Genomic DNA, 23581 nt, shown 5'->3' with positions numbered 1-23581 from the left:
GTCAGTGATATTAATAACTTATTAATAACTTGCTCCTGACTTACTTTTTTTTTTTCAACAAACTCCTGTGAAACTTTGTACCATGTCCATTATTTTGAGTGTTAGTTATATTTGAAAGAATTAATGAGCATACTGTGGGTGAGCATTACAAATGAAAAAGAAAAGTGTGAACGAAGGAGACGGTGGATAAATAACAATAAGTGAAAAAAGAAAACAGGTTTGCTGCATTATCACACTGTGGTACATAAGAAGTAATTGCTTTCCGTGTGTCACTTCTCATTATTTGTACAATCACAGAAATGGACCTTTCAGGTAAAGTGTGGTAGTTTCTCAGTAGGAGCTCACTTATTGATTTTCCTTGAATTACCTAGTCTTTGTTCCTTGCCTTTTTAGAAAGGCAAGAGAAACAGCAAAGAGAAAGAGCACATTAGACTTTTCAGTTTTGAGGGTTTTTTCTGTATGCATGAGAATAAGATGCTGTAGAACCCTGGTGTTGTCTCATTTAGTGTCCATAGGTTTATGCAAATCTCACACATGAGAAACATGCATGCACTAGACATAAATATCTCTTATTTTACACGAGGACTAGCCTGTATGTACATAATATGATATTAAAATCCATCCATCCACCCATTTTCTTCAGTTTAAGCCTAATGAATTCTATGTAGTAAAAATATCACCAATTAATAGTCTCAAAATCTCAAAATGGTAGTTATTTTATCCACTTAATATTTCAGACAGCTCAAATACTTTGCAGCTGTTGGATATTAAAATTGTCCATAGAAAAAAACATGCAGTGCAGTCCTTTGGTCATTCCATTTTATGGATGAATACTCTTTGAAATTGTCTTACAAAATTTGACAAAAAAAAGCCCCCAAATACAGCGTGTATTCATAGACGACTGGTTTTGAAGCGTCTTCTATAGCCAGTAATACTTTAGTTTCCCCTTTTAGGTAATTGTATTCCAATCACATAGATAAAAAACAGAGGTTGAAAACATACCTGTAAAAATGATGTGTGATTCATAAGGCTCTGAATCATCCAGGGAGAGGCGGTTCGCTATTTGAAGCAGAATTGGAAAGAGCGGGGGCAGAGACAGTATGCGAAAGGGCAAGTTATCCACTTAAAAGTAGTGTTGAACAAGAAAGAAAAAAAGTGCTGAGACAAAAAATTGACAGTTCTGCACTGCGGACATCTAGACGACAGAAGGGAAAGAAAGTAGAGGGAGAAAAGTAAAAGGACGGAATGTAGGATAAAGTTAAAAGTTGATGTGATACAAGGTACCTTGTTAAGAGACACATTTGCACATGTGCAGGTCCTAGATATGTGGTCCAGATAGGAGACAAGGTTATTGATTACAATGAGGACTTCCGTCTCTTCCTGGCAACACGGAATCCCAGTCCCTTCATCCCTCCTGATGCCGTCTCAGTGGTTACTGAGGTCAACTTCACAACAACCAGGGCAGGCTTGCAGGGACAGGTAACCCATTCAACCAGCACACAAATACAAATGCATATAAAATGTACAATGCCAGTAATTTAAAATGTACCTATTGAGCATAATCATGTCCAATAATAACTTTAAAGTTAATAACACAAATACATGGGATATATACTTGATGTGGCCACACAGTGTGCCCACTGGCTCTTTATTTGTGTGTCTGTATGTTAGTTGCTAGCCTTGACCATCCAGCAAGAAAAGCCAGAGCTGGAGACTGAGAAAACAAGGCTACTACAACAAGAGGAAGACAAGAAGATACAGCTGGCTCAGCTGGAAGAATCATTATTGGAGGTACTCATGCTAACATATACTGTGAGGGAAATATAGACAAGGATTCTACAGGGTGGGCCATTTATATGGATACACCGTAATAACATGGGAATGGTTGGTGATATTAAAGTCCTGTTTGCGGCATATTAGTATATGTGAGGGGGCAAACTCCTCAAGATGGGTGGTGACCATGGTGGCCATTTAGAAATCGGCCATCTTGGATACAACTTTTGTTTTTTCAATAGGAAGAGGGCCATGTGACACATCAAACTTATTGGTAATGTTGTGGTGGACCACTAGAGGGCTCCACTCACACCCAGTGTTGAGGAAGTGTGTTGCTGTGTTTTGTGGCACGATGTGTTCAGTTGATGTTGGAGAGGAATAAAGAAGGAGTGAGAACTGAGAGCTCTGTGTCGTCCATACTTACCTCCACATTGGTGACCCCTGACTCGAGCATGCTACGGGCCGAAGATAACACAGACTCCGCTTTGGATGCATCAGCGGCCGCCGGTCCTCCGCCTCCGGTTGCAGCTGTGGCGCTGAAACTGCCGGACTTTTAGCTCCACGATCCCCGGTCGTGGTTCGTGCACGTGGAGGCTCAGTCACCTTCCACGCCTCCACCTGCCTCCCCCGGAGCATCCGCCCCTTTGCTGACGGCAGGGATTGCTACATGCCGGCACCGCGGAAAGAGCATCTGTTTCTACCATCAGCGTTTTGGCGCCAGAGCGCGTCGCTGCCTGCTGCCTTGCGCTTTCACGGCCCAGGGAAACGGACCCTCCAGCGCGCCGTAGCAGCCGCGACCGCTGGCAATACAGAAAGGCTGCTCTTCATAGAGGACTCGCGCTCCGGGAGACGTTTTCTCGTGGACTCCGGCTCCCAGAAGAGCCTCCTTCCCCCTACTGCTGCCGACAGACTATCAGCGAACTGTGGGCCGCAGCTCATTGCAGCCAATGGCTCTCCCATCACAACGTTTGGGGAAAAGTTGGTGACTGTTTTCATGGTCGGGATTTCCAGTGGAACTTTGTTGTTGCCGCTAGCTCTGTACCTATTTTAGGTGCTGATTTTCTGTGTGCTCATGGACTGCTTGTCGATGTTGCTAACAGACGTTTAATTGATGCTCTCTCGTTTTCTTCGCTACCCTGTTTTACTCGGGCCGCCGAGCCCCTGATTCGGGCTAATGTAGTGACCTCCGGGGATGCTTTTCAGCGTTTGCTTTTAGAGTTTCCATCGCTGTCTGTCCCTAATTTCTCTAGCACAGTAACGAAGCACGGGGTTGAGCATTATATTCCCACGGTCGGGCCCCCGGTGTTCGCGCGCGCGCGCCGCCTCGACCCTGCGAAACTGTCCGTCGCTCGGGAAGAGTTTGTAGCCTTGGAGCGCCTTGGCATTGTACAGCGTTCGAACAGTGCATTGGCCTCTCCGCTTCACATGGTGCCCAAATCGGACGGTCAGTGGCGGCCATGCGGAGATTTCCGCCGTTTAAATAATGCCACGGAGAATGACCGTTACCCCATCCCCCACATTCAGGATTTTTCGGACAATCTCGCCGGAACCTCGATTTTTTCTAAAATTGACTTTGTGCGGGGGTATCACCAGGTTCCCGTGCGCGCCAAAGACGTTCCTAAAACCGCTGTCATTACCCCCTTCAGCTTGTTCGAGTTTTTGCGCATGCCGTTTGGCCTGAAAGGTGCCGCCCAGACCTTTCAGCGGCTGATGGACTCCGTTTTGCGCGGGCTGCCGTTTGTTTTTGTTTACCTGGGTGATATATTGGTGGCCAGCTGCTCAGCGAGTCCCATCTGCGCCAGGTTTTCCAGCGTTTGGCAGCGTACGGCCTGATCATCAACCCTTCCAAGTGCCAGTTTGGGTTGCCTGTTCTGGATTTCCTCGGGCACCGCATTTCCGCTGAAGGTGTGGTTCCGTTGCCTGACAGAGTCCGGGCCTTTTCGGCTTTTCCGCGTCCCACATCGGTTAAAGCGTTGCAGGAGTTCTTGGAGATGATAAATTTTTACAACCGCTTTCTCCCCAGAGCTGCCCACCTGCTACAGCCGCTCTATGGTGCCTTAAAAGGTAAAACAGACAAAGATCCCGTTGACTGGCTGCCGGAACGCGTCCAGGCATTTTCCGTAGCCAAGTCTGCGCTGGCTGACGCCGCCCTTCTGGCCCACGCCGCCCTGCTGGCCCACCCGTTTCCGTCGGCGGAGATCGCGTTGACCACCAACGCGTCCGACGTGGCAGTGGGTGCCGTGTTGGAACAGCGGGTTTCAGGTCTCTGGCAACCGCTCACCTTTTTCAGTCGTACGCTCCGGGATGCCGAACGCAAGTACAGTGTTTTCGACAGGGAGTTGCTGGCCCAGCACCTCGCGACACGACATTTTCGTTTTTTCCTCGAGGGTCGCAACTTTACTTCATACGTTGACCACAAACCTTTGACGTTTGCCATGTCCAAGGTCTTTGACCCATGGAGCGCACGCCAGCAGCGGCAGTTGGCGGCCATTTCAGAGTTTACCACAGACATTCAGCATGTGGCTGGTAAGTTCAGTTCAGTTCAGTTCTTTTTTATTTCAAACATATACATTCACCAACGTTTCATAAAATCATTCCATGTAGTTGTCCAATCACATCGCTGACTGTCTCTCACGCGTGTTGGTTTCTCCGGTGTATGTCGGCGTGGACTACGCTGCCATGGCCGCTGAGCAACGGACGTCCTTGCCCTTCAGTCAACAAAAACTGGCCACGTGCTGGAGGACACCCCTGTGTGGGACGGCGGTCCGCACCTGCTTTGCGACGTTTCCACCGGCCACCCCCGCCCGGTGGGTCCCCTTTCATGGCGTCGTCGTGTTTTTGACTCGGTGCATGCCCTCTCTCATCCTGGCGTCCGGGCCTCGGTCAAGCTGGTCAGCGCCAGGTTTGTTTGGCCGGACCTTCGCAAAACGGTGAAAGAATGGGCGGCGGCTTGTATCCCATGCCAACACTCGAAAATCCACCGGCACACGCAGGCACCCCTCGAACCTTTCCGTGTCCCCGATAAGCATTTCGATCACGTTCATGTGGACCTGGTTGGTCCCTTGCCGCAGTCACAGGGTTTCACGCACCTTTTGACTGTGGTGGACCGCACGACCAGGTGGCCAGAGGCGGTACCCCTGGCGTCCACGACAGTGGTGACGGTGGCCAGAGCATTTTTGCCCCCGTGTTTCGATACCTCTGTGTTGCCTTTTCGCCAAGAGACTCATTCAACTGGCCCACGACGACCAATCCACTTTCCAGGAAACTGTTCATCTAGAAATGCTCGGACCTGGCACCCATAATGTGGTGGTACACCATCTTGCTGGAAAAACTCAGGGAACGTGCCAGCTTCAGTGCACAAAGAGGGAAACACATCATCATGTAGCAATTTCAAATATCCAGTGGCCTTGAGGTTTCCATTGATGAAGGATGGACCCACTATCGTTGTACCCCATATACCACACCAAACCATCACTTTTGTTGTTCCAACAGTCTTGGAGGGATCCATCAAATGTGGGTTAATGTCAGACCAATAGCGGTGGTTTTGTTTGTTAACTTCACCATTCACATAAAAGTTTGCCTCATCACTGAACAAAATCTTCTGCGTGAACTGAGGGTCCTGTTTCAATTTTTGTTTTGCCCATTCTGCAAATTCTGTGCGTCGATCTGGGTCATCCTCGTTGAGATGCTGCAGTAGCTGGAGTTTGTAAGGGTGCCATTTGTGAGTAGCTAATATCTGCCAAAGCTTCGACTAATTTCACTCTCCAGTGACATGCGGCGAGTGCCACGCTGTGGGCTCTTGCTTTGATCCGCTCCTCACGTGTTAACCCCTTCGACATGTCATTGGCTGTGAACAAAGAGAAACTTGTCAATAACTCATGAAAAAATAAAGCTACGTTGAAACCAAGCACATCATTGTTTTTCTTGTGACATTACCAATAAGTTTGATGTGTCACATGGCCCTCTTCCTATTGAAAAAACAAAAGTTGTATCCAAGATGGCCGACTTCTAAATGGCCACCATGGTCACCACCCATCTTGAGGATTTTGCTCCCTCACATGAACTAATGTGCCACAAACAGGACTTTAATATCACCAACCATTCCCATGTTATTACGGTGTATCCATATAAATGGTCCACCCTGTACATAATGGAGTACTAAGCTATACATTGTTGAGTTCATAGTATTTGGATGTTGGCAAAAACATCCTCCTAGCTGTTCTGATATTTATAATTTATTTTAGTTTGGCCATTTAATATTGCCTAAAAAAAGAAGTAATATTTGAAAAAAAATCACCTGAATAGAAGATAAAAGTCTACATTCAAATCATGTGTTGATTGCTTCGCACCAAATCTGCTTTGGTGGTGTGCAGAAGCAAATTCAGAATTATGTCAGAGCCCAAATACCTGCGGACCTGAATGTGGAGATGATGATTTCATGTTGGTGAAACCTCATTTTCTTCCAGTGTGAATGCTCAGTTTTCTCTGCACTGCAGATCTTGTTTTTGCTCCCACCCACTGATGAGGACTAAGCCTGAGGAGGGTATGGTAGACAAAATAGAACGGTGTGTACAGACTGAGCAGGAGGAGTTGCTGCTGTCGCGATCAGTTTCCCTCCCCTGAACGCTGACGCATATGTCTGATGGAGCACTTCATCATAACCAGAAGCTGTTATTGCTGAGTACTGAAGTTTAGGTCAATGAATCTGTGAAAATTAACTGACCAAATGGAAAACTTTGGATACAATGTATCCACTGGAGGGGCTGCTTTCTGATGATTTAGCCTCTGTAACTAGTGATATCTTAATCATCAGTAACGGGGCCAGTTATTCTGTATTCTGGTCATTGCAGACAAATATGAACACAACAATTACTGACAACACAGTGTGTTCATTTTGTTCTCAACACAGATAATTTAAATAGCTACAGCCAAAGCCCATTCAAACCTTCTTCTGTCCAACTACTTGAACTGCATAAAGACTAAAAACAGAAAACAAACCTTCTATCATCATCATCATCATCATCATCCCATCATAGTTTAAAAAACTGAAAATATCCATTGAGGAGAATGGGCAGTCTGCTTTGAGTTGACATAAAAGCAACAGTAACTCAAATAACTACTACCGGTACATCTGAACTAGAGGCTGAATGCTCATCGCTCTTCTTCAACATTGCTAATTTGGCAGCATTATACCTGCTGCTTGTGTTAGATTTGTGCCTCACTGCTACACCATTTATTGAAATTGGCACAGGTACTCTATCCTGCAGGCATGTTTGGTCCCTCTAAGCCAGGAGGATGGCCATGACAGATGTCCACTGTGTCTTGGCATTGAATATCTCAGGCAGGCTCTGACAGATGATGTTTGCATCAACTCCAGCTGTATGCCATTAACTGAGAGGACCACGAGGCTGGCCTGGTTTGACAATACTTTACTGAGGCTAACTTGCCTTTTTCAGGGGTGTCTGCATGTAGCTCTCCTTTACCTACTCAACACCACAAGCTTGCTCAAGGCCATGCTGCTACTGATAATATCTCGAGATGAAGCCCTCAGTCCCAATAAGCATTACTTATGGCCACAGGTTAGAATCCCTGATGATCTCCTTACCACGAGTTATACTATAGCGACGTACATGGGGCATATTGGGAACTCTTCTTCCCATGTGGTTTCAGCTCTGTCCCAGACTCTCCACGCTGCTGTGGCTGATGTCTTGACACAGAGCTCGAGTGACCTTTGCTTCAAGCTTTTGTTTTCATAACCAAAGAGCTTGGCAGACTGATGTTTACCTTTACTTTGGCTTGGCAACAGGTGTAGCTTACTTAGTACATCTTCTCTGAGGCTCATAGGAAAATGCTTAGGATGTTGCCTGTAATTCAGGGTCAGATGTTCAACCCTGCAGCCCAGCAGACCCACTATGCTCAGCAGACTAGAGCATAGTGCACAGGTGAACAAAGTCAGGCAACAGTTTGCCAATTTGCAGTGCGTGCCTTCAATTAATCAATGGCATTGTAACTGCCTGACTGCCAATGTTTTGGTGCCTGATGTTTCTTCCACAACACTTCAACGTCTGGGAGGTCTTCGACCCTTGGGTGCAAACCACCCTCAGCAGAGGATACAGTTTCCAATTCAATTCAATTCAGCCTCCAGGTTTGGAGTGGGGTGCAGATGACCTTTGTCACAGATGCCCTGAAGGCTTTTGTTCTGAGGCAGGAAACACGGCAGTTCTGGAGAAAGGTTCCATTGAAACAGTAGACAGTTCATTTTAAATCAGAGGCTTCTATTTGACTTACTTTCTTGGTGGTACCACAAAGCTCAAATCACCTAATCCTGATTTCTAGAACATGACAGTGTACTGAAATGGCCTCCACAGTCACCAGATCACATTGCAAGAGAGCACGTTGATGTGGTGGAACAGGAGATTCAATGAGCAACCATCAAATCTACAGCAACTGTTTGATGCTGTCACGTCACATGGATCAAAATCTCAGATGAATGGTTTCAGCACCTTGTTGAATCTGTCCCATGTGGTGTACCTAATAAAGTGGCTAGAGTGTGTCCATAAAGACTGCTGGTTTAAGAAGATGTAGCCATAAGAAGGGGTGAGCATTGTGTGGACATGTCATTTTACACATATTGTAATGACAGTATAGAGCAAAACATCAAATTCTTCCTGGCCAAGTGCTTTATTCCAATGAAGATTCCTTCATTTCTTTACTTTCACACAACAGCTGAACGAAAGCTTCATGCATACAGTATACAGTCAGAGAAACGTGCACACATCAGCGATGGACATTGTGGAATTCACCCTAATGATCATTTTTTTTTGTCTAAGGGAAATCTGTTCACACACACACACACACACACACACACACACACACACACACACACACACACACACACACGGATACCAAGATGTCAGTGCTTCAGTGGTGCTAGACATATAATTATTCTTGAATTGTAGGAGCATATTTGACTTGACATTTCCATGCTCTGCTGCTTTCTCATCTATTGTATTTGAATTTATTTGAATACATTTTATCACTTTTTATCACTACTTTCAGAGAATAGATTCCACAGGATTTAGTGGAAGACTCTTGGCACCCAATGAATGCTTAAATACAACAAAATAAATAAAAAACCCCACATGATGCAAACAACTTGTCTTTTCCTTGCAACTTTTATCAGATCAAAGATTTTATCCAATTGAACTCTCTCTACGTAATTTAAATTTCTCCTTATTTCCTGCTGATCTTTTGCAACTTGTCCTTTTTTGGTTGTCAGACCTTGGCTACAGCTCAGGGGAATATTCTGGAGAACAGGGAGCTAATAGACAGCCTAAACCAGACCAAAGCAAGCAGCGCCCTAATCCAGGAGTCACTACTGGAATCACATAGGCTGCAGGCTTCCTTGGACCAGGTATTTCAACCACACACACACACAACCCATGAAAATGCTATGTACTAAATACATTTTTGGGATTCAGTTTTAAAAGGAGTAACACTTTGGGAATCAACAGTATGAGTTATGTTGGCCTTCTACACGGATGTCATGCCTTGATGTTTGTGAGGCAAACTCTGACTCTTCATAGTTCAAATGGCTGTAAGTGAAAATCGAAAAGGCTGTAACTTCTAATCTTTGACAGATGACTCCTGAAAGCTTCGCTAGCTGAGATATGTTCTACTTTCCAATAAATGATTTGAGACCCTGTAAAACAGTTGCTAATTAATTATTAAAACAAGATATTTAGGTAGATGTAACATGCTGTCAATTTCACAGAATGTGTACCTAAGCAAGTAAGCCAAATGTATATTAAATGTAATAAAATGAGCAATATAATGCTGCAGGCATCGGACTGCACATATGTAAAAGTGTAGGCACATTGTAAATGCATTATATACTCATCCTCTAGGGTGCAGTGTTATACCAGAACTGATTTTGCACTTTACTCTTTTTTTTTTTATGTGTGTGTGTATTTTATTATTTCTGCCCGGGTCCCATGCACCTCTGTTTTCTCTCACAGCTCCTTTCTCATTACAAGTCATTGAGTCCATCCTAATTTATCCCTCTATTCTTCCATTTTGATTGAAATAAACACTTGTAATTGCTTTTTCGCGCATGTTATGTTTTCTGCATATCAGTCCAATTTTCTGTCTTCATCCATCCATCTGTTGTAACTCCACAACATATGTGGTCCTTCTTTCACTGTTTCCTTGTTTTGTCCCTTATTTCTTTTTGACATTGTTTTCTCTCTCTCTCTCTCTCTCTCTTTCTGTTTTTCTTTGCTTTTACTTTAGGAACGGGATGCCTACCTGCCTCTTGCAGAGAGTGCTAGCAAGATGTATTTTGTTATCACAGACCTATCAAAGATCAACAACATGTACCGCTTCAGCCTCGCCTCTTTTCTGCGCCTCTTCCAAAGAGCTCTTCAGGCCAAGAAGGTAACTAAATACTTTTAGCTCTAACTTTAACCCTTTATTGTTACTGCACAGTCATACTTTGTACAATAGTACAATGGAATTTGAGTACTGTCCCACACTGGCGGTAAAAGAAATACAAGCAGATCACCATACATAAATAATACATACATACAATACAACAAATAAAAAAGATGTATACAGAAATGTATACAATGCAGCAAGAAATTCCTCACAGCTCTTACAGTACTCACTCATGTTTTAAGACACTTTTAATAATTGTGTTTAATAAACTCTTGAGGTGAAATCAGCATCAACAAAACATCTCCTTGTGACTAAACAAAAATTTGTTCAACGGATTAAAAAAAGGTTAATACGCACACTTCCAAATAGTCTCACAATCAGGGCGTAAAATTAAACTGTTTAAAATAACAGTTGACTGTTTTCAGTGTGTGTTCATGTGTTTTCAGTCGTGGCATTGTGTATTATTGGATATATGGACAATCCGTGGCTTTTTATTAATATACCAGCTAATTGATGCTTAGGCAGTTTAGTGTAGTTGATGTTTCAGTGGAGATGGACCATGTGTGTATGGATGAAATAGTATAAGTTCAGCTTCAAAGAATAGCTTTGGACATTTTGGATAATGCATTTATTTAATTTCTGGCAAAGAGTTGAGTGAGAAAGTTGACACCTCCTCTTTTCTGTCAACTAAATATGAAACTATCACCAACAGCTCGTCAGCTTAGCTTAACATAGAGACTGGAAACTGTCCTAGCCCGACTCTGTCCAGCAGTAAAAAAAACAAACAAAAAACCCCCTCTAAACTGCTCGCTAATTAACAAGGTTTTTAAACAGAGGGTCTCTGTGGTTGCCTGGCAACTGCTCATACACAATAGATATATATGCACACAGCTATTGGGCAGAGCTATGCACAATGCTAGCTCTGTTCAAGCGATAGCCTAAACCTCTAAAATAGCAAAGTGGCCTGGGAAAAAATGTAGAAGCAAATTTCAAAAAAGCCTGTTCACTTTTTTCCAATATATAATAACAGTTCTGCTCAGTGCATTGTGTGCTCTGACCAGATAGTTCTGCTTCTTTCTTCAGTTGGCCTTGTACCTTTCGACTAGTCAGCCTCATAAGTTGCCCAGGCGGTTGTTGGGCAAGTCTAATGACGTAACAACCACTAAGAGCAGAGCAACTCTTCGATTGTTCTGATCAGGCACGCACCCTCAAAGATGAAAGAAAAAAAAAAAGCGTCGCATCATTACAGATCTTCTGGGAAAGGCTGGTTCTGTGACATAGAAATTCATTTACAAACTGTTATTGGGAAAGAGACTATACGGGAAGGTCTAATTTTCTTAATTTCCATCACAGCTCATTGTACATTGATGGTAAAAAAAAGTGGTACTTATGTAATGCATTTCTACTCAGTTGAGCACTCAAAGCACTTTCTTACTGCAAGTCTCATTGACCCAATCACACACACATTCATACAGCGCTTTTATCTACGCTTTGTAGTATTTACACACATCAGAGGGCAACTTGGGGTTCAGTAATTTGCCCAAAGGCACCAATCAGACTGGAGGACTCTGGGATCCATCCACTGTTCATCTGATAGGTAGACCCCCCAGTGTTTCATACATTAAAAAAAAACTGCTTTGCAAACTTATTCACAATAATATAAACTGCTGTTTTTGGCATGTCCAGAGTAAAGCAGTTTTGCTACTGCTTATTTTTTTAATACATTTATTGCTCATCGGTACAAGCATGAGTGCAAGACAATATGTTTACACTGAAGCAGACTGCAAAAGATATATGGTGTCTGTAGTTGTTTAAGAATATTTTGTCTAGCTCAGTTTAGTTTTGATAAATTCAGCTTAATTTACTTTGTTACATTTTTTTGAAGGATTATTTTTTCATTTAAAGTCATCATTTTTGTGTTCTTCTGCAACTGAGTATTTCAGTCTGACTTGTACAGCTGGAGGACATCGTGCATGTATCACACTGCTGTTTCCCATCTGAGCCCTAAGCACTGTCTGATAACCAGAGTGCACACATGCATGTGCACACACATACACACCGGCACACATAGAGTGGGTTGAGAGACTGAACACTAATTCTCCCAAATCCTGTGTGGGTTGTTAGAGCCAGTGCTGCCATCCAAGAATGTCACCAGGCAGCAGCTGGTCACTACTCTTACATGTTTCTACGTATGAGTGTGTATGTTGTCTTACAGTCAGCAGTATAGACAGAATAGTGCACTGATTCATGGACTCTCTATCTTTGCATCCATTGGTTTGTGTGTTGAATAAGCAAGTTTAATTTGCCACAAAGTGCAGATGGCTTCTGAAATCTAACAAGAGAATTTTGCCCTCTCATGGCTGACATACACACTTCTCTGTTTGCCTACATACATAGATTCACACAGTCACACTTTAACAAGCATACCCATGTGGAAAAGAAACAAATATAACTATATAACAGAAAAAAAAACGTCACACACACCTTGAATGGAAGCAGGTTACGGAGCCTAGATTAGCTTTTGCAAAGGTTTAAAACAGCAGAGATTCAGATAGGAGAGGCAGAAGGACACATACATGGAAAGAAAAACAGATGGGGCAGAGCAATAAGTCCATCTGGAATTTTTTAAAATTATTTATTTATTTGTACTATTTCCATTTGTTTCTTTTGTGTCTTTCTCTATATGTGTTATTATCATGGTGTAATTGATGCGCATGCACTCCAGAATAGCCTTGAGACAATTGGGTTCCTCTGATAGGACAGAAAAAAAGAACACACTAAAATAAAAATGCTGTTGTCAATTATTCTACTTTTGGTAGTACATCTAGGACACAGTTTTTTATTATAAAATACAGTTACAGACACTTTTCCTGCTTGGTATTAATAAAAACTTACTTTGTGACACGACATCCTTTTGTAACATGAGTTTGTCCTATTTAATGTCCAGTGTCTTCTTCTTCAGCTCATTTATGTCTGTGTGTTTGTTTGTTTTACATTTTAGGAAGAAGAGAATACTGATGCCAGGATTGCGGCATTAGGAGCCAACTTGAAGAATATGGTTTATGAGTATGTCTGTCGGTCTCTTTTCAAGGTAAAGCACGTATTTATACAGAACTACAAAGCAAACGTTGTTTGGATAATTTATTTGGGTAATTTTGGTGATTTGTATGTTATCAGTGGGTAATATATAAAACAAATGGACATGGTCATGTGGGCTGTGGCATTTAAATGATGCTCTGTTAGTACTAAGGTGTCCAAAGTATGCCAAGACAATGTATGCCATACCAGCAGCCTAAAGTCAGAATGGATCCACGCTTTCATGTTGTATATACAGTCAGTTTTGAACTTACCGTTCGAATTAAGACTCATCTGAGTGTTGAACATTTTTCCAGTTGTCTTTTGTCCACTTTGGCGAGTGCAAGAAAATCAAAGCCTCAGTTTCCTGTTCTTACCTGAGAGCAGTGATCCCCAGTGTGGTCTTCTGCTGCTGCAGCCTGTTTGCTTCAAGGTTCAATGTTTTTTGCTTTCAGAGATGCTGTTCTGCATACTTTGGTAGTGTCGTTATTTGAATTACTGTTACATTGTTATCATCTCAAAGAAGTCTGTCTCTCTAATTTCTCACATCACCAAGGCATTTTTACCCAGAGGACTGATGCTTCCTGGATATTTTTAGAGCATTCACCCTAAAGCCTAGATATGATTGTGTGGGAAAATCCCAATAAGTCAGCTGGTTCCAATCAGACTATTTGGCACAAATTCCTATGCCAAATTTATAAAAAACAACTCTTTAATCACCTTTCTTCCCCATTCTGATTCTTGGCTAGTGCGTCCTGTTATGAAGACATATATAAGACATGTGCAGACTACAGGAAATATAGTCATGTGTTCCTGATCATTACTTGCCTGTTCATTATTATTCTTTGTTGAAAGTAATGCATTAGCCTTCCCAAGTATAAATTTGTATTTTTAACTTTGCAACTTTTGTGGAAAGTTGACCAGGTTTTGCATTCAGAAACATACTGTCAGATGAATAGAAAGGAGAAAGGAGCACACAGGCTTGTCTATAAAATCTGAAGTTAATGCAATAATGAAGCGTCAAATACTGAACAACACAGCAATCGTTGCATTGATCCGAGAGTGATAAATGCAGTTTTCTTACTCTGTGTGTGTGTGTTATCAGTTTAGTAATAGAGATTTCAAGCAGAGTCAGGTTGACTGTTCACTGCTGATCACATCTATACATTATCTTCTTACCTGCTACACACAAACATATATCGTTAGCAGCTTAGTTATTAGCAAACGGGAAACACTGGTCTACTTTATCTGTCCTTCTGTCAACATGTGTGCTGAAAAAGAGATAACTCTGAGGGGAAGAGGGGAGGGGTGGGGGATGTTGATAATGAGCAGGACAAAGAGAGGAAAAACAAAATATGTGAGAAATCATCATCATGAATATCATATTTTAACATGCCCAGATTTTCCTGTGTTAAATTCCATGAAAACCGAATCGTTTCAGAAAATACTTACCGCTGTTGTTTTAAATCTTGGAGAATATGCCATTTGACCTCCTTTAGCTATTTAATATTTTCATGGTTGTTTTTACAAAATATGCTCAAAGAAGATGGATGGATAGATAGCCAACAGGTGGTCATCAAATATTAAATATATATTGTGTGATGACTTGCTTAGTTTTTTTTACTTACTGATATTTAGCAAAATTCCACTGTAGAATGAATTGACTTGGACAGATTGTGAATGTGGGTTTGTATTCTAGTTCTATTATTCTGAATGTGAGAATTTAGATACATCTCTTGACTTGGACAAGGCACTAGTTTCACTTGTTGTAATATATGACATATAGTCAAGGTTGTACAGTCTACCCGGGTTCTTTACCTGCTACTATCCTAGTATATACTATACTAGTAAGAGACTTTCATGGTTTTAGACTCTTTCAGCTTCATTTCTTTCTGACTCAGAGCACACACTACAAAAACATGTATACACACAGATTGACACATGCACACAGAAATGTGGCACATTTTTTGTGCTTCGTGTAATCAGTCATCTTACTCTTCAACTTTGTGTGTGCGCAGCTGTATAGTATCCACTGCTGCAGCACTTCAGTAGACGGGCTTGAACTTTGCAGCTTGGGGTAGATCACTTAGACATGGATGAAGAGATGAAGCATGGAGAGGGTTGGACAGAGGTCATGGCTGTTTAGATGTCTGGTCTGACTGTAACCTGAAAAATTAACTTTGCTGCACGTCAAGCTGGGTCTTCATCTGGTTGGTAAAAGTACAGAATATAGTAGGTGACAAGCAGCGATGTGTTAGGAAGGTTTTTGAAGATGTGGACTATGTAAAAATGCTTGATTTTCTTTTTTGATTTATTTAGGTTTTTTACAGGTGGGGCGTGTGGATGTGTTGTGTCTAACAAAACACTTGCATCTGATACAAAACAAAGTGAAACTCAGTCACAATAGTCCTGTAATTACCAGGAAGCTCTCAGGAAAGTAAACCTGTGATATCCTGTCATATCTTGGTGGGGACATGTAATTGACATAATGCTTTCCCTAGCCGCTTCCCCTAACCCTAACCCTTGGCCCTTAACCATAACCTAATTGCTTTTTGTCCCTATAAGGGCTGTTGGTCCCAATAAAAATAGTAACATTCCAATTTTTGGTCCCCACAAAGATATGTAAACATGGTACACAGATGCACGCACACGCACACACACACACACACACACACACACACATACCAGGCTCTGGTTACCTAGGTAACATTCTAATTTATTTACAACCTGTGAAATATCAACTAAGATTATCCTTCATGCTGCTCTCTTACTGGTAGTCGCTTCAATCTCTCACCTCAAAGTTAAGAAAAGTTTACTTTGTGTTGCTCAGTGCTGTCCATAGGTCACAATGCATTTCTATTGTCTCTGGTTGCCACTGCCAGCCACTTCCTGTGTGGATGCCCCTTTGGGAGCGACAAATGAATAAATAACAACTACTTGGTCCTGACAAAACAAAGCGCTGTATAATATAATTTCTTCACTATAACTCTGGTTTTGTTGCCAGTGGTGCTTAGTTTATGGGGCGATCGTGGCTCAAGAATTGGGAGTTCGTCTTGTAATCGGAAGGTTGCCGGTTCGAGCCCCGGCTCGGACAGTCTCGGTCGTTGTGTCCTTGGGCAAGACACTTCACACGTTGCCTACTGGTGGTGGTCAGAGGGCCCGGTGGCGCCAGTGTCCGGCAGCCTCGCCTCTGTCAGTACGCCCCAGGGTGGCTGTGGCTACAATGTAGCTTGCTGGCACCAGTGTGTGAATGGGTGGATGACTGGATGTGTAAAGCGCTTTGGGGTCCTTGGACTAATAAAGTGCTATACAAATACAGGCCATTTACCATTTAGTTTAAAATGCACCCAAATTAATTTATAAATAGATTCTGGAGCCCTGTGTGCACCTCCTCTTTTGCTACCATGCGTTAGATAATCATCCAATAAACACACCCAAATGATGAATAGCTGTTCTCTGACAGACTACAATCTTTGCATCTGATAGCAGTGACATCAGCTTCTATGAATAACCCGGCTGAATTGATTAGCACATTTAACCTCTTTTTGCCCACTTTATAGAGCATTGAGACTTATTACGGACAAGCATGCTAATTCTAATGTGGTTGCCCTTGCCAGCTGTTAAGTGCATGAAATTAGATTAACATAAATATGCGTGGCGGTCACAGAAGCAATGTGGGTGTATTCCACTGTGAATGTTATTAGGTGCATTGTGTGTTTGTTTATTGAGTACTGTGGTACTGTTACATGCAAATGATGAGAATTCAGTAGAATCAATAGATTTATATAATGCCAGTTATGGGCCATTTATACCACCACAGACGTAAGATGTGAGCTATATTAGAAAGTCGTGACTCATTGAAGTCTTACATCAAGCATGTTCGAAATGAAAGAACTTCTTGAGAGTTACTGCTGCAACTAAGTTACTATAATTACTTTGTTTCAAACTGGTTTATTTTTTTTATTTTACATGTATTTTTACTATTTGCCTTTATGTACGTACAGAATATATTTCAGTGTTATTTTTTCACTTTTATCATAGGGGGCTTTAAACTTGTTAAAAATAGTCCTATTTTACTTTAAAAGAAGGTGATTGTGCATCCTTCATCTAGTGTGTACTACAGTGGCATGAAAAAGCATTCGCCCCCTTCCTGATTTCATATTTAAAATTTAAATATTAGACAAAAATAACACAAGGGGGAACTTGAAACTTGAAACCTGAAAAATAACAATTTGTACTTTGAAGGCTCATTGCGTCGGTTTTGAAGCATTTGGCTGAATCTGAGCAGAAAGTATATGTCAGAACTCAACTTTTGTCGCTAGTGATAAATAACCCCTTTGTCCCACTCTTTCTCTCCTTTTCTATCACTTCCTTTCATTACATCTGTGGCAGGCTGACCAGTTGATGTTTGCTATACACTTTGTGAAAGGCATGTACCCCGAACTCTTCCTCGAGAACGTGAGTCATTTTGTTTGTTCATTTTTAGGATTTTATTACCTATTCCAATGACAATCGATCGCTATGCTTTTTAGCTTTCAATGTGTTAATCTGAACTCTTCTGCTTGTTGTAGGAATGGGATGTCTTTACTGGGTCCATCGTAGGAGAAATGTTTAAGAAAGAGGTAAGAATTCAACTTTTTCTTGTAACAACAAGAAGACACCATACTTTGTCTTTTCTGTCTCTCTAACGTCTCCCCTGTCTTGGTAGGAGTTCCCTTCTTGGATTGATCAGGAGAGGCACGGAGCAGTGGCCATTTTAAAAGTAATTACACTGATGTAGAAAATAGCAAACAAAGCATACATGCTCAGCTTGGATAGAAATGGATTTTCTTTTAAAAGTTCCGTGTTAACATCATCTACCATCTGCCGCAATATGCAGCACAGGCATAACAGTAGAATATTGCCTCCTGACATGAAAAATGCATTTTTAAAGGTGTTTAAATAGATTGCCAGTGAACCAGTCCTTACCAAGCTAAAGATTGGATCTATTCATCTTACATCTCTCACCCTTTTAACTTTTGCCCCCTCTCTTTTGCAGGCTACGTTCCCGGCTCTCTACCAGACCCTCTGTTTAAGCGACTCAGACCTTTGGCTGTCCTTCTTGCAGAGCTCGCACTGTGAACAAGAAATCCCATCTTCCATTGCCAAGAAGATTACTCCCTTCCAACAGGTCAGCTTTCAATCACCTTCTTTAGCTGTGAGCCATAGAAACATTGAACACCCGCATTTGTTGGTTCAAGATGAACCTTTCAGCATAGGTCACTCCTGTTTCTGCTTAGAAACTGATTGCTGTTACAACAACAGACAGCCTGCTATTTTAAACATTTTTATTTACCCTCCAGATATAATTTTTATCTAATTCTTCTTATTTTGATAGTTATTATCATAATTACTTAAAAGGATAATATGTACAAATACATAATATTACGGTACAGAAGTTATGTATATGTATATTAACTTGGCTGTAGATGTAATTGTTCGTGTAATCGATTTTTGCTTAACACATATGTCTTTATACATACAGTACATTTAAGATCTAGGTTACATAAACCTAGGACCCCAGAAAAATGTGTATTAGGTTGGCAGGTTTTTACTGAAGGTTGCTGACTGTCAACAAATGTCACAAAGTGATTGCTACACCAAAAGCTGCCTTGTGATTGCTTTGGTCACTAGCAGATTGCTGAGCTCTCCCATAGTTTGCATGAAAAATGCTGACTTGTCTGTAAACACTTGCCAAATGCCAGTTGATCACCAGAAAACTAAAAAAGGCCAGTGGGAACTTCAAAGTAAAAGGTGTGATTCACTGCTAAAACCAACATGTTTTAACAGATACAGCTATTACTGTGAAGGCAAATAGTTTCCATTTCAAGCTTGTGACACACTTTTCACAATTTAACTGTTACTTGAATATAGTTGCTGAGCACTTGCAGACAAGTTGCGATCTTGCATGCAAACTACAGGCAACTTCCAGCACCAATCACAGGGAGATGTTCAGTGCAGCACCTTTATACCTTTTTATGACCAATTTCCCTTTGCAACTACCCAAAACCTCAGACAACCGCTCACCAACCAGTTGGGGAATACAAATTACTCCTTGCAACCAGTAGCTGCCAGCAGGTTGCCAACCCTCTCTGGGCCTGTGTGACTGTAGCCAAAGTGATTGGGCAGCTTCAGATGAGGACCTCGCCCTCTAATTTCTTTTAGTATAATAAAAAAATTCTTTAATCTTTCTTTTTTTAATCCATGGTCAAATAGAAAGGAAAACCATTCCCCACCTGGTTCCAGATTGAATAAAAAATTACCCATTCTCAAGACAAAGAAAGACACGGGAAGCCACGTATCTGTAAAGTCAAATACATGCATTATGTGCAGGTGACATACTCGTTTGCATATATATTTCATTCTAAAATATATTAAAAAGAAGATCTCAAACCCTCACCCTGTGAGTCAGACTGTGGATCTATGAATAATTTAGGGAATTACTTCTTAATACCTGACTCTTTGGAATATGGCGCATACTGCTTTGACATAAGGTTTTTGTTTTATCGGTTTTGGGGATTTTTTTGTTTTTTTCCAGCTGTTATTGGTTCAGGCTGTCAGACCAGACCGGCTGCAGAGTGCCATGACTTGTTTTGCCTCTCAAACCCTGGGTAAGTGTTTCATATTACTACTGTGTGTTCTTTTCATATTTGCTGTGCACCTGAATATACATAAAAAATAGATTCCCAGTTAAAAACAACAAATTCACAGTGTCTTTCATCTTTAGTGATGCTTACAAGATTTCTTTTTTGCCCTAATTAGTCAGACCAAGATCATTAAAATAAATACACCAACACTCTTTATTCTCTTCTTATGCAAAATATAATGCAGATGTTGCAAGTAAACAAACCAAAATGTGACTGAAATGATAAACTGAAGCAAATTGAAATTTATTGTGATTGCTATGAATAATGAGATATAAACATATGAAGATGTCCTCTTTTATTCCTTTCAGTAAAGTATTTTTCTGCTTTCACTCCACTATATAGAAAGGTGCTTTGTTTTTCAAGTGCACCTTCTGCTTTCACACTCTACTCAAACAAAATATTCTCAGACAAGGCTTTTATTCAGGACTTCTAAGCCGTATTTTCCCACTTGTCATCAATGGTGTGATTTTTATATTTTTTCACAATAGTCCTTCGCATCCTCTCTTTATTTATCTTTCATCATTGCAAGAATGTCACTGACCTTAAGTAAATGCCACACACACGCACACGCACACAAATCTCTGTCTGTGCTCTTTTTTCATCTCTCTCTCTCCTACTGACACAGACGCATCCAAAATAACTTTAGCTCTTGTTTTGCGCCATGTTTTCTAACACAAGGATAACCAATACCTTAGTTTCAGACCAAAGAGTCAGCCAAAACAACCAAAACTATACTTGAATTCTCTGTTTGACCTGTGAAACCACACAGTGAAAATATTGCACTTAAGCAGTGTGATCTCTGGGTACAGCTTTGCTCGCTCTTTGAGGAATTTACTAGATTGTTGAATTTAAGGTCAGAGTTATGCACTGTCCTTGCGCTTATCTGTCAAAGTTTCCATTGATGACCCCCGTGTCAAGTCTGAAGCACTCGTCCCTGTAGTTTGCTTTCTTAACCACATATCTATCATAACAGAATGGCTGCTTGGTTGTGCAAATATTTCCAAGTCACCTTTGCACCGGTGCATTAAACCATCAAGGAATGGATGTGGACCCCTGTGGGTTTTCCATTTTCTGGCATTGTTGTTAGTTGCAGATAAAAATTTTACACTGACAATAAAATCATTTGAATTCATTTCATTTTGTTGTCAGTTCCATATGATCAGAATGCAGTGAATGTCAAACATTTCCAAAATAATTTCCTAACTGAAATGTATACTCATTTGCCACTTTGTTAGGTACACGTATTAAGCTGCTCATTAACACAAATATCCAGGTTATGCAGTAGAACATCACTGAATGCATAACACATCAGTCCTTGATGCAGACGGACTAGAATAACAGAAGACCACACTGCGTACCACTCCTGTCAGCTAAGAACAGCAAACTGAGGCTGCAATTTGCACAGGATCCCTTAACCTCCTAGGACCTGGCGTCCACATATGTGGACATCCCATTTTGGGTTATTTAGACTAAAATACTCAATTTGCTCTACAAGGGCCTGATATCCACTGACGAGGACATTATACTGCTACTGTTCTATCAAAATTTTAAACGACTATCCTCATATGTGGCTCTGATTTTTCATAAAAACAAAAATAAGGTAAAAAAAAAAAATCTGGTAATTCTTTGTTTTTTACATTCATTGGGCCCCAATATGCCCAAATAGCAAAGAGAAATTAAAAATGCATGCTGTGGAAGAGTTCGGGTCTTAGGAGGTTAAATTGGACAGCAGAAGATTGGAAAACCCTGCTGGTCTGAGCAGATTCGATTTCTGCTGCGTTATTCAGATGGTAGGACCAGTAATCAACATGAAAGCATGGATGCATCCTGCCTTGAATCGGCAGGCTGGTGGTGTAATGGTGTGGGAAATATTTTCTTGACAAACTTTGGGCCTCTTACTAATTGACTAATTGAGTATTGTTGCTGACCACAGCCATCCCTTTATGACCACATTGTTCCCATCTTCTGATGGTTTCTTTCAACAGCTCAAATAATCTCAAACTGCTTTCTTTGAAATGTAGTGGAACGGCAGATTCCCATCATGGATGAGCAGCTGGCAAATCTGCAGCAACTATGTGACCAAATTCTCAAAAGAATGTTGTTAAATCTTTGCCATTAATAATTAAGGCAGTTCTGAAGGCAATACTTGCAAAGTGTACCTAATAAACGGTCCGGTGAGTGTATGTTTTTTCCCTCTCTTTGTCTTAGTGGTGTTATTTTCTGTTGTGGACTGAGCTTATTTCTCAAACACAAGTATCACATCTTTGTATCTATTTTTATACATAGGTAGACTTTAAAAAAAAATCACTATACAGATCATCTGCACAATCCTTACACGCGCAGTAACCCACTGATAACAGTGTACTGCGTGTACAATGGATGAGGTGGATAATAGTGCATGTATATTTGAAAGAGCTTGAGCGACAGACAGATGAAAAAGGAACAGAAGAGAAGAAGATTTTGTGTCTATGTGTATGTGTTTTTGGCAGTAAATCAGTATGCTAATGAGGCATGGTCTGTAATCCTCTTACAGCTAATCTCACTCAATCCCTCCAGTCCAGGCCTGGGCACTGCTCTCACACACCCAGGCATGCCTGAGTGAATACAACAGACACACACATAGAGACTCGGTGCTTGCTCATACAACTTCTCAAAACACACAAAACCTCTTTCACAAAAATAGTGACTTTGACAGAAAGATAATGAAATTTTTATAGAAAGACTTGAATGCTCATAATGCCAAGGATTGTATGTGAGCACCGTTCTTTCACAGTCGCTCAGTGTTTCCTCAACAGCACTGTTTGAACCACAGAGAGACCAGTACTGTCCTTTTCCAGGCTCATCTTAGCCCTGTTTTTTGATAGCATGTTGTAAAGGCCAAGGTGAACTTTGCTATTCAGACGGATGATGCTGGTCTGCAGCATGAATACTGATTACCTGCGCACGTCAAAGGTAGTTGTGTATGTAATTGTGCAGGCCCACGTTCTGCCAATTCTCCCTTACTTTGCAGAGAGACATCACAAGCCATGTGGTCGGAGAACTGTTTTTCTTAGTGTTGCCATAGCGATGCGGCAAAAGGTCACTCGGCGATGTTCTCCACTAAGACCTTGTGTATGTGCATGCATGTGTACTTCAGTGCAGCAGATTGCATTTGGCAGCAGACACCAAAAGAATGTTCAGGATGGGGCAGCTGCGCCAACCAGAGAAGACAGCACTGTGCGTGTGTGTGTCTGTTTGTGTGTGTCTGAAAGCAATATCTGCTGATACTTGCACAAAAACGTCACAGAGGAATTTCTAACACACCCACTCGTGCTCGGCGTGCCTGGATCGTTGCATGTGTGTCACTATTAACCCATATCTTATGTGATTCAATACATTACAGCAGGATTAGAGCTTAAGTATTCTCAATAAGGGGTTGCACACCACACGCACACACACACACACACTGATATAGTAAGAGCTTGGCTTCTCAACACCAGGGGGATGACAAGGTGTTCTTCTCTGTGTGGTGAATTCTGCTGCATACCTAGTACTCAATATGCATAGCACATCACCCTCCTAAACTTTCTCTCTCTGTCTTTCATAGTGTCTTCCTCTTATTCCCCATCTCC

General features: G+C 41.5%; 1 protein-coding gene across 5 annotated transcripts in view; it reads left to right on the top strand.

Moving 5' to 3' along the window:
- dync2h1 (dynein cytoplasmic 2 heavy chain 1) overlaps positions 1 to 23581 on the top strand; it is a 117885-nt gene that overhangs the window by 57350 nt on the left and 36954 nt on the right. For 4 of the 5 annotated variants that reach the window (XM_084949962.1, XM_084949963.1, XM_084949964.1 and 1 more), the window contains 10 exons: positions 1316 to 1479; positions 1672 to 1791; positions 9053 to 9187; positions 10066 to 10209; positions 13211 to 13300; positions 17677 to 17742; positions 17856 to 17906; positions 17993 to 18046; positions 18323 to 18454; positions 19862 to 19934. In XM_084949962.1, coding sequence (XP_084806088.1) covers positions 1316 to 1479; positions 1672 to 1791; positions 9053 to 9187; positions 10066 to 10209; positions 13211 to 13300; positions 17677 to 17742; positions 17856 to 17906; positions 17993 to 18046; positions 18323 to 18454; positions 19862 to 19934 — 1029 coding nt within the window. The other variant, XM_084949965.1, reaches the window with a different exon arrangement.

The sequence above is a fragment of the Perissodus microlepis genome, chromosome 14 (assembly GCF_051167445.1).
Source record: "Perissodus microlepis isolate ML-2025 ecotype Zambia chromosome 14, ASM5116744v1, whole genome shotgun sequence".
Taxonomy (NCBI): domain Eukaryota; kingdom Metazoa; phylum Chordata; class Actinopteri; order Cichliformes; family Cichlidae; genus Perissodus; species Perissodus microlepis.
The sequence above is the reverse complement of the archived record's forward strand: the minus strand, read 5'-3'. Positions and strand labels throughout refer to the sequence as shown.